This window comes from Labrus mixtus, chromosome 12 (genome assembly GCF_963584025.1).
Source record: "Labrus mixtus chromosome 12, fLabMix1.1, whole genome shotgun sequence".
NCBI classification, from domain to species: Eukaryota; Metazoa; Chordata; class Actinopteri; order Labriformes; family Labridae; genus Labrus; species Labrus mixtus.
The window spans coordinates 4,366,882-4,381,355 of NC_083623.1; the positions used below are offsets into that span (position 1 = coordinate 4,366,882).

Sequence of the window (14,474 nt, forward strand, 5' to 3'; positions counted from 1 at the left end):
GAGTCACTCGGTCTCCTCCCACTTCTTGCAGGAGACCTGGAGAGCGCCCCTATCATCCGCAGCGTCTCCGATGACGGCTGTGTGTACGAGATGGAGTGGTACACTGCTGCCGCCTGCGTCCTCTCAAAGATGCAGGGAGACGACTGCAAGGTGGAGGACCCTCAGGCCGGTAAGAGGAAATGAGGATTTACTGTATATACATGAGAAAGAAATAAAAAAAAGTCCCAGGTTTACAGGAATGCCTCTTAGTGGAAAAACTAGCATCAGCACAAATCAAAGTCTGCATGAGATCTTTAGATTGTTGGAGGGCTTTACTGTCCAGGCTGCAACTCAACAGCATTCCTCATTTAATCGAACATTTTCTTGATTTGATTAAAGGAGCTTAAAAATGCGTAGAAAAGACGAGGAACTCACCAACAACACCAAACCTCTGTGTCTGTTTTGGTTCTTTAAAGTTAATATCAATCCACACAATGATAAAGCATCATAAAGTAAAGTTTGACTGTAAAATAAAACCTTCAATCATTCACGAGATCATGTGTTTAAGAGCTGTGTTTCCCCTTTGACAGTAGAGTCACAGGTCACACCTTTCTGTCACATGAGGCTTGTTGACGTCTGATGTTTAGAATCAAAGAACCCTCTAGTGCTGCCATCTAGCTGTCGCTGCAGGATCTGTCCCTCCTCCATTATCATCTCTGTACCTGTCGTCTTGTCTCTTATCTGTGTCAGCGTTTTATCCTCCTCTCTAACAGGCCTCTCTCTCTCTTTCCTCCGCAGAGTTTTCTTTCGACTTGTCGCCTCTCACCAAAGCCAACGGCGGCTTCTACAACCTGTCCAGAGACAGCTACGACTACTACATCAACGTCTGCGGTCCGGTCACAGCGGCCGGCTGTCCTGCCAAGGCCGGAGCGTGCCAGGTGGAAACGAGGTAAGGAAGAAAGGAGAGTCAGAGACGAGAAGCACGAGTTCATTTCTGTAACGACTGTGTGACCATGTGCTGACCATGTGCTGAACATGCAAAGCTGCATTAGATCAACAAATACGGTCCTCATTAGGACAGTTAGTTTCAAGTTACATTGTCAAATTAATATTGTCATGATAGATTCAATCCTGAAGTATTCATAATGTGTTTGTGGGGTGCGCATGTCCCATGTATGGAGGCTGTAGTCCTCCAAGCAGGCGGCCCAGGTTCCAATCCAACCTGTGGCTCTTTTCCCGCATGTCAATCCCCACTCTCTCTCTCCCTGATTTTCATCTCTATCCGCCGTCCTATCTCTCCAATAAAGGCACAAAACCCCAAAAAAGAAATCTTAAAAAATTGCTTAATTTACTTAAATTGTCACACAGATTTAAAGGTCTCATATTCTCCTTTTCAACCAGTTTAAATAAGTCTCAGAGCTCCTCAAAACATGTCTGTGAAGTTTCTTGTCCTAATACTAATTTTAAACCCCTCACTCATCACTGTTTGTTGTATGAACGTGTTGGATGGACTTCTACATAGACTTAAACATTTGTGTACTTTATTCTACAAGTCTATTTAAGGTCTGCTTCCTTTGTACCTTCTGTCCTTCATCAGTCAGAAGAGTACAGGGACTTATAATCTTCGATCTCAGGACCTTTTCTTTATGTCTGTTCCAAAAGTCCGAACTGAACTGGGGACAAAGTTTAAGTTTGCTGCTCCCTTTACTTGGAACGAATTACAAAAAGAGCTGAAACTTAATGAACTTCTCTCGTTGGATGCCTTTAAGAGGAGGTTAAATGACTTGGAGGCGGACACATCTGGCTGTAGATGTTCTTCCTGATTTATTTGTGGATGATTTTTGACAAACATTTTGCTGTTCGGATTTGTTATTTGTGTCTTTTAATGTGTGATGTATTTTGTATTTGAAAGATTGGCTGCTCGTTGTCCGTGTGAAACTCTGTAAATGTTTTGCTGCCTGTCTTGGCCAGGACACTCTTTTTTAATCTATCTATTTCTATCTCTTTTTTTTTAAGATTTTTAATCTCAATGAGTTTCTTTCCTGGTTAAATAAAGGTTTAAAAAAAAAAGAAATCCACTCTGATCCTGTATTTGATCATGTCTATAAACCCCTCTATTTCAGCCCTGCTCAGAACAGGCTGTTTCTGTGTCTACATGTGAGTGTTAGGGCGCACTCACACTAGGCAATCCGTACCGTGCCCTAAGCACGCTTCACCCCTAAAGTCCAGTTCCTTAGACTAGTGTGATCTGATCCAAAGACAATTGTTCAGTTTTTCTGGATTTAACATCTGGTTGTGCTCTGACTCATGAAAATGTGGGACCTTTAATGTGACTGAAAATAATAATTAGCTGTCACATGAAATCCCATCTGAAAGTCTGCTGATCAAAATTTGAGTGTTAACCAGGATGTCCACATTCATGAGTTTGTGATCTCATGTGATGTAAATTCACCCCCCGTCAACAGATGATGTTGCTGATCATTTTCCCTCTCCCACTTCAGCTCCTGGAGTCTCGGCGAGGCCAACTCCCGTCTGTCCTACTACGACGGCCTGATCCAGCTGACCTACAATAACGGCTCGCAGTACAACAACCAACAACACACCCTCAGATCCACGCTCATCTCGTTCCTCTGTGACCCAGAAGCCGGAGCTGGAAAACCTGAATTCCGGGTAAAAAACTCCTCCCTTCCTTTTTCCTTTTGTTTTTTTAAAGTGTGTCTCCTCCTGCTGTGTGTGTGTTTGTTTATATCTTAACAATGTGTGTGTGTGTGTGTGTGTGTGTGTGCACTGTTGGACATTTTCTTTTGTTGTTTCATATTTAAGGCAAATGATGAAGATTGCATGTGCATGTTTAAATTTCAATCTTGTGTTTGTTTTCTGACTCCAGATTGAGGACAACTACACCTATAACTTCCGCTGGTATACATCCTACGCATGTCCTGAAAGGCCTCATGAGTGTTTGGTGACGGATCCCAAAAGTCTTGACCAGTACGACTTATCCAGGTAACAGCTGATGTAGAAACTTTACATTATCAAGAGGCAAAGAAAGAAAATCCAAGAGATTCAGTTCAGTTTTAGACACTTCTGTGACCAACACGCCCTCATCCTTCTTCTTCTTGTTCTTCTTCAAACATCTACAAACATTCTTCTTCTTCTTCTTCTTCTTCTTCTTCTTCTTCTTCTTCTTCTTCTTCTTCTTCTTCTTCTTCTTTCTTCTTCTTCTTCCTGCAGCTTGTCTCGCTCCTCCTCCAACTGGGTGGCCATGGATATGACCGACACCCAGAACCTGAAGAAGTACTACATCAACATATGTCGGCCAATCAACGCTGTACCCGGCTGCGACCATCACGCGTCCGTCTGCCAGATGAAGTACACATCGGGGCAGGTCTGTAACGCCCAGTGAACGATGGCAGGAAAAAAACAGAATCGTGCCTTGAAAATTAATCTCAGTAGAACTTTTTCTCTGCGCAATAACTGCACTTATATGTACTTTAATTAAAGGTTCACTGTGGAGTTTTGGTGGTGAAATTTGGTGAAACTATTCTATGCTTTGTAACTGAATACAGAAACTTTACTCAAAGAAAGAATGAGTCCCTGGAACACTGTTTGGATCTAAAAAGCTACCAGGAGAGTTACGGTTTCACTGTTGAGGGCCCACCAGCATAACTTCTTGCGTATCATTTTATCTTCAAACACTGTTACAGGGACCACATTTTCCTTCGAGGACAGTTTGTGTATTGAGTTACGGACATATACCACAGAATCTGTACGTTTCTTAAAGGCTTAAAATGCGATTTTTCACACTTAAATATAATAGAAATCAAGTATATCCTCTGAAAATAACTCTGTGAGTCATGACTGTCTACAATGGGTGTAACACCCGAGTCCCACTGTCTGTGATGTTTTCAGAGTTTTCAGAGTCCTATCTTCAGTTTGTTTACATCGCCGGGACGACCAGCTGACTCCTCCCCTCGTGTATAAAAGTTGTTTAATTGAGGGACTAGAGAAAAGAAGAATAACATACTGTACTCACTGTTTAACTGTGTTTCTAGATCACGCTCATTTCAGGTAAATTTACATGCAGTGTGAAGATACGAGCATAATAAAGATCGCTAGCATTAGCATGCTAACACAACAATGCAGCGTGAGTTGTTTTGGTTTCATGCTGGTGCTCGAGGGCGACATCTGCTGGATCAAAAAAATCACATATAAAGCCTTTAAACTTTCAAATTTCTCTTCCAAAACTTAGTGCACCTTTAATTAATTGGATCTATGTTATACCTTAAATGAAAAGCAGAGGAGTCATCCATCACAAGCTGTTTGTTTAGGCTGCCACTGAACAAAACGATCTGCACCTTTCTCGTATTCAAAGCTGGACTACAACCCGTCTCGTCAGCCAGTTAGTGACATGAAAGAACTGTGTTTGAACTGAACTTTGACATATCATGACCTTTAAGTTGACATTTCCAGTTTGTCAGCAGTTTAAAAAGTGTCTGGTCTCTAGACTTAGGCCTGTGCTATAAAGCGACTTCAGCATATCTAGCTTCACTAACTCAGTCTAAGCTCTATAACTGTTTGTCATGTGGTCAGTTCTTTCAAAGCTGGTTTTGTTGTGTTTTTAAATGAGCTGTCCCCTGTCCTCAGAGCTCTCCAGCAGAGGTCGTATCGGTCAGTAACATGGGAATCTCCAAGCGAGGGCCGATCATCGAGGGGCGGGACCGCCTGCTGCTGGAGTTCACAGACGGCTCTGTGTGCATGTCAGACGGCCAGGAGCTCAGATACATGACGCGCATCCACCTGGTCTGCTCCAGAGGCTCTGTGGTGAGTCGGCTGTGTCACAGAGTAGACTGTGTAGTTCACTGAAACATGTTGGTATCAAATCTTCTGCACACACTTTTTTTGAGATGTGACCCTGTTTGTGTTTGTAGTCCATGAGACCTCGATTCCTGATGTACCAGAACTGTACCGCCAACTTCATCTGGGAAACCAGGGCCGCCTGTGCCATCAAAACCACCAAGAACAACGTAAGTCTACTCATATCTAATCATCACATCCTTTGTTTACAGTATGTTTGAACGTTGATGAGCTGCTAAATGTTTATGATTAACTATAATAAAAACATGTGATGTCTTCTTGTTTCAGAGCTGTGCTGTGGTGGATCCAAACACCGGCTTTGAGTTCAACCTTCAGCTTTTGGCCTCTAAGACTGGATACAGGACAAATGCAAATGGAAAAGACTTCCTGGTAAGATTTGAGTTTATCAAAGTAGCTGCCATTTATCTTTTTTTCAATCAACAAATAAAGAGACTATATCGCAAAAAAACAACTTAGCACAGAGGGTTTAGCTGTAAGGTTTACTATGTCTGTTTTGTTGAATGAATGGATTTAACTATCCACCTTTTATCTGTTCTTGATCTCTTAATCATGAGTCTGAGACTACTTCTAAAATAATCCTTCAAGGAGATCTATCATCCTCACTTTCACCTTTAATTATGTCACTCTGTGAAGCTATTGAGTAGCATTTTCAGAACCGATGTGTATCTTTCCCCGAGGTTCAGAATGGACATCCATCAGATCCTCCTTTAAAAACTTAACTCGAGTATTCTCCCTCGCTCTGTGCAGGTGAATATCTGCTCCGACGCGCCAGAGTGTGGACAGGGCATGGCCGGCTGTGAGATCGACGAGGGGCATCCGGTGAGCCCGGTGGGGGTGGAAAAGACCCTGCAGTACTCCACAGACAGTCTGATCAAACTCACATATAAGGGACCCCTGGACACTCCCACAGGTTGGAAAGACACAAAAAAAAAACCTGTTTTAAGTTTGCAGTTATTGATGGCTGTAGAGGTTTTGATGACCTGTGATCAGCTTTGGTGAATTTGCAGCACCTTTGTTTCTCAGCTAGTTATGAAAAGAAAAAATGATTCAGCTGTGGTGCTGACTGTTAAACGTTTAAAAAAATGTTACGGTTAAACAGCCAGTTTACACGTTTATCAAATCAGAATTATCTGTTTTTTATAGATTTCTTTTCACTTAAAGGTCGATTCCTTGAGATTTCTTCTACACCAGATTCTTATTTTTATAAAATGAAAAGCTGAGCAGAGTAACAATGCCATGTCAGGACTCAAAATGAATTCATAAAACGACCTTACAGTCAACCAAAATGTGATTATCCTTTCTTTGTTTTACCATTCTCAGTTTGATTTTTAACATCCAAACATTGATTCTGCTTTTTGAGCCTCCTTTTCCTTTAAAACGTTTCTTCTCCATCAGCGACTCGAGACACCTTCACCATCAACTTCGTGTGCAATCGCACCTCTCACCCCGGCTCGCTGAAGCTGCTTGAAGAGGAGCTGAGTACTTTACCCCACCACGTGGTCCACAACGTGCTCTTTGAGTTCTCCACTCCTCTGGTCTGCATCCCCGCTCCGGTCGACTGCCAGATCATCGGTATGTACACAACGTTACACACATTACACACAAACACACAGCTGGTCACCTTTAGGAGAAGGTTCATGTTCGGGTTCTTCTTTTTCTTCTGTTTACCTGTAGATTCCCACGGTAACGAGTACGACCTGAGTCACCTGATCCGGGATGCAGAGGACAGCCCGTGGGTCGCCATAGAGACCGATGCAGCCCAATCACGCAGCTTTTACATCAACGTCTGCAAACCTCTTCCTCAAGTGGGAAACTGCCCAGGTCTGTGTTTTAGGATTAATACTTTTGTTTTTTTAAGATCTATTTTTGGGGCTTTTTGTGCCTTTAATGGAGTGATAGGACAGTGGATAGAAAAAATCGAGGGTTTGATTCCCAGCTGCTGCAGCCACATGTCCGATGTGTCCTTGGGCGAGACCCTTAACCCCAAAGTGGCTCCCGTCTTTAATGTGTTGTATTCTTCTCTCCAGAGGGTCCTCTGGGTGCTTGCGCCGTGATCGACGGAAAGAGTTTGAACCTGGGGTACGTCCAGTCCAGCCCGCAGGCGGCAGAGGACGGCTCCATCAGCATCGTGTACCAGAACGGGGATCAGTGTGGTCCCACGTCGCACTACTCCACACGCATCATCTTCCAGTGTGATGACCACCCTGTGAGTATTATTAAAGGAGGATCTGATGGAGCATCCACTCGACCCACGACCTAAAAACACACACCGTGCTCTATCTTCTATCTGACCCTAAATGAGAGCTCCACTCACATACTGTACCTTTAAACACCTCTGCCTTAAATAAGACACTCATAATGTGATGTGATTTGTGTCTGTTTGTAGGGCTCTCCCATGTTGGACAGTAAAGATGGTTGTGAATATGTGTTCATCTGGAGGACGTCCGAGGCCTGTCCTATCAGGAAGACTAAAGGTGAAAGAACAAGTGACTTTAGTACATAAAGAAATAAACTCTCTTAACACTGATGAATAGAATAGAATAGAATTACTTCATTGATCCCAAACTGGGAAATTGTGGTGTTACAGCAGCAGGTTATCAGAGCAAATAAAACAATATAAGAATAGATACATAGTAAATAAGCACTTCAAATATAAAAAAATAAGAATAAGAAGAGATTTATACATCAAGGATTTAATTTAACATTCTTACTGGTTAAAAAAAATGAAAAGTGAAATACAACATTTATTCAGGCCAAGGTGAGACTATAATCCATTTTTCTGATCCGTCCAGGTGTCGACTGTAAAGTTCGAGACCCGCGGAGTGGCTACGAGTTCAACCTGAACTCTCTGAAGGGCAGAGATTATCCCGTCAGAAATGGAAAGTACAACTACCACCTGTCGGTGTGCGAGGGGCTACAGAGGGGCATCTGCACCCACAGAGACACGGGCATCGAAACTGTGTCCTCCTGCCAGGTGGACGGAGACAACCATAAGATCGCAGGTACAGGACTGTGACACTCCTCCTCCTAGTTCTTCTTTGTTTACACGTTTGGTGTTTTACATTTGTGTTGTGTGTTGGCAGGAATGGCAAACCAAGTCTTGAGTTACGTGGGCGACCAGCTGATCCTGAACTACACCGATGGAGACACGTGTCATAAAGTCTACAAAAGATCAACAGAGATCCACTTCTCCTGCCACCCGGACCGCCATCCTGTGAGTTTAATTATTCCAATCACACTCGCACATACTGATTCTATTTGTAGTAATGAGCACTATTTAGTTTCCTTTTCACTTCCTTTCTTCTCCTACCTCACTTCCTTTATTACACTTCCTGGTTCCTCCCTTCCCCTCATTCCCCTTGGGTGCTTCAGAATTGCAAAGTCCCTACACAGTCTGACAGTAGACAGTCCCTTCTATTAGTGCTGTAAACTGTTAGGACCTGCTGTTCAGTACGCAGATATTTGTTCCTACTTCGTCTGATTCATTCAGTGTGGAAGTGACATCATTAGCCCGCCTCGTGTTATTGATTCTCCAGTTCACATGTGATCTGCACAATGTCTCAGTAAATAATTCAAAACTTCACATTGCATGTAAACAATTGAACAACTTAACATTTGAAAGGCACTTTACCCGAACCGGCCGCATCCATCCTCGTTTGTTTTTTTATTTTTTTTTCATCCTCTTTTGTTTTGATTTGGAGGCGCACGTAAAGTAACGTATAAGGTTTAATTTCGCACAGCATTGTGGGAGTTAAAGTACAACTCATTTCCTGAAAGGATACATCCAAACCACCAAAAGTGTCTTGTATGAGTGTCGGTTTAAAGCATTTCTAAAAGGGGAGAGCTGTCAAAAAAGTGTCAATAGTAAAGAGAAATGTCAGCATCAACATCCATCCCCTTAACTCGTTTTGACTTTGACAGAAGAAAACTTCTTTCCACTGAATGTTAAGCTGTTTATTCTACATTTCTTTATGTCTGAATCAAAGGTAACTCTTTGTGTATTGTGTTTATTGGCTTGTCTCAGGGAGTCCCAGAGTTTCTCAACGAGACTTCAGACTGCACCTACCTGTTCAGCTGGCCCACAGCTCTGGCCTGCATCCCGTTCAAAACCACCAGCTGCTCCTACAAGTAACAAAACTCTTACCTACTCCTCGACATGTGACAACTTTTACTTTTATTTCTCCTTATTCATTTTTAATACACTCAACAGGTACACTTCAAAAAGTGTTGCAGGATTTGAGTGACACCTGATTACGTTTTTTTTTGTTAGTCCATCATTCAATCGAGGTGTATTTTTATTACCCCTTTACAGATAACTGACCAGCCATCAAAAAACCTGAATACAGACAATTATAGTAAAATATGGCATAAGAAAGAAACAAAATACAATACAGTTTAATACAGCTGGGACAGTGCATCATACAAACATTAAAATTGTCAGACTAAAATAAGTAAGTTGTGTATTTGAACGTTTCTGTCTTCAAACACACATTAGTGTATTTTAAGTTTAACTAAGTTTACATTGAAGCTATTGCCTCTCCCAGATGTTCTCAGATCCTCATGCAGATGTTTTCTTAATGTTGAAATCCAAACAAATCTCCGGTTCATTAGGCAGATTAACCCTCAGGCATCAGTTTAATTTACTACCCTCTTAAGTCACTAAGGACAAAAATGTCCATGCCAAAAAACTGCAATAAAAATAGAACAGATTGATATTTTTTTTCATTTTTTTTTCATAAATCTCTTAAACAACTCCAGCCCTGCTCAAAAATATCAAATATTGAGAATTTAACCCTTTAAATGCCAGTTTCATTACATGATTCTGGCATTTAAAGGGTTAAATTTGTCAAGAGAGAGTCTTTCTTACAGAAAATGGTGCCATATGCACTAACACAGACAAAATGATGGCCAGATGAAGAGGAAAAATTTGACTAAATGGACAGAAAGGTCCATAGTGATGCATGAGGGTTAACATACTGCACACTGCATGCAAGGTTCAGTGTTGTTAAAAAGAATCAACCGCACAAGTCAGATGATTTCGATGAACGGCAGCAACATTTTTTTTATTCCTGTGCGAGGTTACAGTCAGAAATCTTCATGTCTCTTGTGTTCTCAGCGATGGTCAGGGCAACTCGTACGACCTCTCCCCTCTGGCTATGGAGTCTAGAAACTGGGTAGTGGAGCCGTCTACTGAGGACACAGACAAACAATATTACATCAACGTCTGCAGGTCGCTGGTGCAGCAGGGAGGTCAGTGTGCATGCTTGTGCTCGTCATGTTACCTGATTGAAAGACAGATTTCTTTAGTTCCCTTTTGATTTTGAAGTGTAAGTAAGTAAAAAGAATATCTGATAAAAATCAAAACCGGACTCTGTGTTTACTCTGTGCATAGGATCGTGGAAGTGTCCGTCCACCGCCGCGTCCTGCGTGAAGGTCAGAGATGAATATGTGAACCTGGGCCAGGTGGAGTCCGGTCCCACATTGGAGGGAAATGTCCTGAAGCTGCAGTACAGCAGCGGCCAGGCCTGTCCCGACAGTAGCCGCAAGAAGACCAGCATCATCCGCTTCAAGTGTGACAAAGATAAAGTGGTGAGGAAACACACTCAATATTTTTTGTCTGTTTCTTTTGATTCTATAAAATTGTACATAAAGAGTAAAAGGTTGGACTTTACAGAAAAGGGGCAACAGGAAAAACTGAGAACATTTGTTTTTTTTGTGTGTTTTACATAAAAGTAAACATGTTTTTTTTTTTCTCCCCCATCCAGGACTCGCGGCCTACTCTGATCTCTGCCATCGAGGACTGTGTGTACACCTTCCTCTGGTTAACAGCTGCTGCCTGCCCTCTCAACACCATCCAGCATGATGACTGCAAAGTCACCAACCCTTCTACAGGTCAGAGGACTCCTGGACACCTTGTATTTACTGTACACATACAACACTCCTAGAATACTTCTTCATGGACTGTCTAGTGTTTATAGAAGCAGGGAATATGATATCACCCTTACAAAGATGAGGTGGACATATCAGTGTTAGTATTTCTGGAACCCTGCAGCTGTCCAACGTTTCTAAAATAAATCCCCTCCCCTGCAGGTCACCTGTTTGATCTGAACTCCCTGACGAAGGAGGAAGGCTACACGGTGTTCGATCCTCGGGAGAGCAGGAGGATGTTCCGCTTGAACATCTGTGGAAACATGACCAACATCGGGTGCAGCCCTGAAACAGGTATGGAGATCCATCAGGTGATCCTTCTGGTTGTATCGTAAGAGTATATAGAAGTTGTCTTCAGCACAACAAATACCACCACCACTCCTTCGTTCTCTGCATTACTGTGAGGAAATCGATTGTAGAGTCATCATTCAGTCTGACTTAATTCCAATGAACTGTAGCATTTGGAGGACATTTTTACACTTCTGTCTGGGGATGATTTATCCCTCAGCTAACACACAGGGACATGATAGACTTCTAAAGCAAATCCCTAAAGGTTCAAAGGGGGGGCTTGCTTAAACCATAAACATCTTCAACATACGCACTTCAACTCCACTCAGATCAGTCTTTAACCACGCAGAGGGAAATCAGTGTTGCTATAAAAAAAAACTGAAGCTCGAGGGGAATCAACCATTAACTTTAAGAGCTGCAGATGAAATGACGTCTCCACGTTCACCCCTCCCTGTAATCAGAGACGTGTCGTACCTCAGGATAGGATGGGTTACTGACTGATACCTCAAAGGTCATGCATTTGTGGAGGACATTTACTATTGGGTATTGGATTGAAAAGGAGAATAACCAAATATATATCTCCTGTTTGTTTGTTTTTTTAAAGTTAGCCAGTAGTCACTTCTTCCATTTTGTGTGGCCACACACAATTTCTGCTGTTTCAATTTACCTAGTGTTCAAAATGAGTACTGCAGTCCAAATCCAAAACATTAAAGAGAGCTGTCTCCCCCCGCCCCCCCTCCTCTCTAGAGTCGATGCTCACACAGGTCACCATGTGGTGGACTCTGAAGCTTCAGTGTTTATCCAGCTCTGCATGGGTCTGTAAACCTTTCTGTGTTCTAACCTCTCTCCATTTTTCAAAAGCATCTCCAATATTGATCCTAGTTTGAGCACGTTTCTGCTCGTGGAGCTTATTAGAAACATGCAGAGGCTTTTTAGGTCGGGTACAATCACTTCTATCTGAACCACTTCTCTTGCCTGCTTCCATCGCTGCAACACCTGTTGACCTGATAACTGCTCTCATATCTGAGCACTTCAACATAGCATGTTTCCTTAATGTCTGATGATACAATAAGGTCATGTTATTAATTAATTCAGTAGATATCTTACGTTTTAGTCCTGTAAGCAATTCTTTTTTTTTTTTACTCCCCTCAACTGTTTTTTTTTCACACAAAATCTTTGCACGTGTCATCTCGTTGATTTCCTCTTGGTTACTTTTTACCTCGTCAGATGTTTGTTTGGTTTACAGCACTGGAAACATAATGAGAGACCTCAAACTTTTTTACTTCTCTAATTATTGACCGCTGTTTCGTAGGGCTGTAGTAGAGGATGACCAGGGAACTGAGAGAAGCTGAGTGTGCACTGTCTGACATCGATATCTAATTCTAAGTTAACTCTGCATCGAAATACACAGGGAAAGACAATGTTGGTACACATGATTCTTTAGAGAGCGTCAGATTATTTAAATTATTGTATTTGATGTTGATGGAAGTGGAAGTGGAAGTGGAAGTGGATTGTTCAAAAGAGATGGTCCCCTCTTTTTATGAAAGAACGTCTGATGAAAGTCCTGAGAGAGTGTTTTTGATTTGAGGTGAATGTTGGAGGAACACTTTTTTGGAAACGCTACAGTGGGCTTGTCTTGAGATAATGTTGTTTTTATGCATAAAAACAAATTGTAGAAACAAAACCTACAATAAAAAGTATGCATCATAGAGGTTCTACTGCTCTCTTTCACACACGCTGTTACGATCTCTAAATTAATGACTCGTTTTACAGGGAGTCGAACAGAAATCAACCAGTCAGGTTAAATCAGTTCAAGAAAAAGGTTTTATTTTTACAATCTGAAATTGTTGACAACATAAATAATTGACCAAGAAACAACAAAACTACAAGCTGGAAGTCTGGTTTACAAAACAAAACAAAAAGGAAAGGTCAGTCACCCAAGCCAGCCCACACAGAGCCGTCAGACCGGGCACTCACCCTCTACCACAAGCCACAGGATCCCTTAAAACACTGAACAAAAGCCACGAGAAAGGATAAACCCTTCACCAGATTACTCTGCCAACATTAACACACAATAGACATTTTGTTGTGACTCTCAGGATACATTTTACAACCAGCAGAGGGAGACAAAACAACATACAACGTAACACATGCACAAAACTCATTAAAGTTTGGCAATATTTACAGCGAGAGTTGCATGAACACATTCTGCCACACTCTTCCAGCCCCCTGAGTAAAACTTCTGACACAAGTCGAGGTGAACTACTGTGTGAACACTGCAAGAAACATTCAGCAGAATTCACCACAAGTGAGCAGGCTAAAGTTCACCTTCAATATCAAGCTCTTTGCTCTTTTGTTTTCTCTGTGGATTTACCCAATTACGAGCAGTTTTATTGTGAAGGCAGAACCTGTCATCACAGTGTCAGATGTTGCTTTGTCCGCCATCTTGTATATGTTGTAGACATTACAGACGTGTCAAAGAGCAACAGGAACTCAGGAGTGCATGAGTGAAAAGTGCCACAGTCTTTGGGTGGAAAAATATTAAAACTGTAGAGTTTCTTAACTTTGAAGCATTCTAATATATCTTAATGCGTTTTGTGCTCCAGCTGTGTGCATCAAGGAAGGAGCTACTGTAGTGAGCGGGGGTCAGGTGAGCAGGAAACTCTCGTACACGGATCAAGTTCTGGAGCTGACGTATGAAGGAGGAAGTCCCTGCCCAGCAAACCCCACACTCCAACACAAGACCATCATCCACTTCTTCTGCAGGTACTTACACCTCTACACTGAGCGCTGGGTTTTTATCATGTACTCATTTTTATTTCAGTGTGAAGGAGGCGTTTTCATATCCAACTATCTCTAGTGTACGCACGTAAGGCCATCAGACTATCACTTTGAAAATCCTGCACACTACTCTGGCTCGGCATTTATTAGAAAAAATCACAACATTTAGGTCCGTCTGAACTTGTGTACACACTTGACAAAGGTTCAGAGGGACCCAGCTGTTGTGACTTTTTCTAACAAATTGTTGAGGCTAAGCAAGAGTAGTGTGCTGGATTTTTTTCCTTTTTCTAAAGGATTTCTATTTTATTATAAAATGAAAATCAAGGGGCGCAGATGACCTCAAGGTTAGTTCACACCCCATGTACGGGAGGCTTTAGTCCTAGATAGAACTGCCTATCGACCCGGGCAGGTGGCTCTAGTCTGAGTCCCGCCTGTGGTACCGTTCCCTTTCCCACATGTCCTTCACCACTCAATTTGATTTCAGTTTCAATTTGCAATCTTTATTGGAATGACTGTAACTGACAATATCACCAAAATGACAAACGGGAAAGAAGCCACAGGTCTGACCCAAACCCGGTTATTGTTATTATTATATATTAACCAGGTTAGTCCCATTGAGATCA

At 42.1% G+C, this 14,474-nt stretch overlaps 1 protein-coding gene across 1 annotated transcript in view; it reads left to right on the forward strand.

The window, feature by feature from the left end:
* igf2r (insulin-like growth factor 2 receptor) overlaps positions 1-14,474 on the forward strand; it is a 57,682-nt gene that overhangs the window by 30,235 nt on the left and 12,973 nt on the right. Inside the window, exons 14-34 of the mRNA XM_061051579.1 lie at positions 32-169; positions 778-928; positions 2,481-2,649; positions 2,867-2,982; positions 3,211-3,364; positions 4,624-4,800; positions 4,908-5,003; positions 5,122-5,223; positions 5,602-5,764; positions 6,250-6,426; positions 6,529-6,675; positions 6,882-7,060; positions 7,241-7,328; positions 7,647-7,856; positions 7,938-8,068; positions 8,879-8,982; positions 9,971-10,104; positions 10,247-10,443; positions 10,620-10,746; positions 10,945-11,076; positions 13,677-13,836. Coding sequence (XP_060907562.1) covers positions 32-169; positions 778-928; positions 2,481-2,649; positions 2,867-2,982; positions 3,211-3,364; positions 4,624-4,800; positions 4,908-5,003; positions 5,122-5,223; positions 5,602-5,764; positions 6,250-6,426; positions 6,529-6,675; positions 6,882-7,060; positions 7,241-7,328; positions 7,647-7,856; positions 7,938-8,068; positions 8,879-8,982; positions 9,971-10,104; positions 10,247-10,443; positions 10,620-10,746; positions 10,945-11,076; positions 13,677-13,836 — 3,052 coding nt within the window. The remainder of the gene's footprint in view (positions 1-31; positions 170-777; positions 929-2,480; positions 2,650-2,866; positions 2,983-3,210; positions 3,365-4,623; positions 4,801-4,907; positions 5,004-5,121; positions 5,224-5,601; positions 5,765-6,249; positions 6,427-6,528; positions 6,676-6,881; positions 7,061-7,240; positions 7,329-7,646; positions 7,857-7,937; positions 8,069-8,878; positions 8,983-9,970; positions 10,105-10,246; positions 10,444-10,619; positions 10,747-10,944; positions 11,077-13,676; positions 13,837-14,474) is intronic.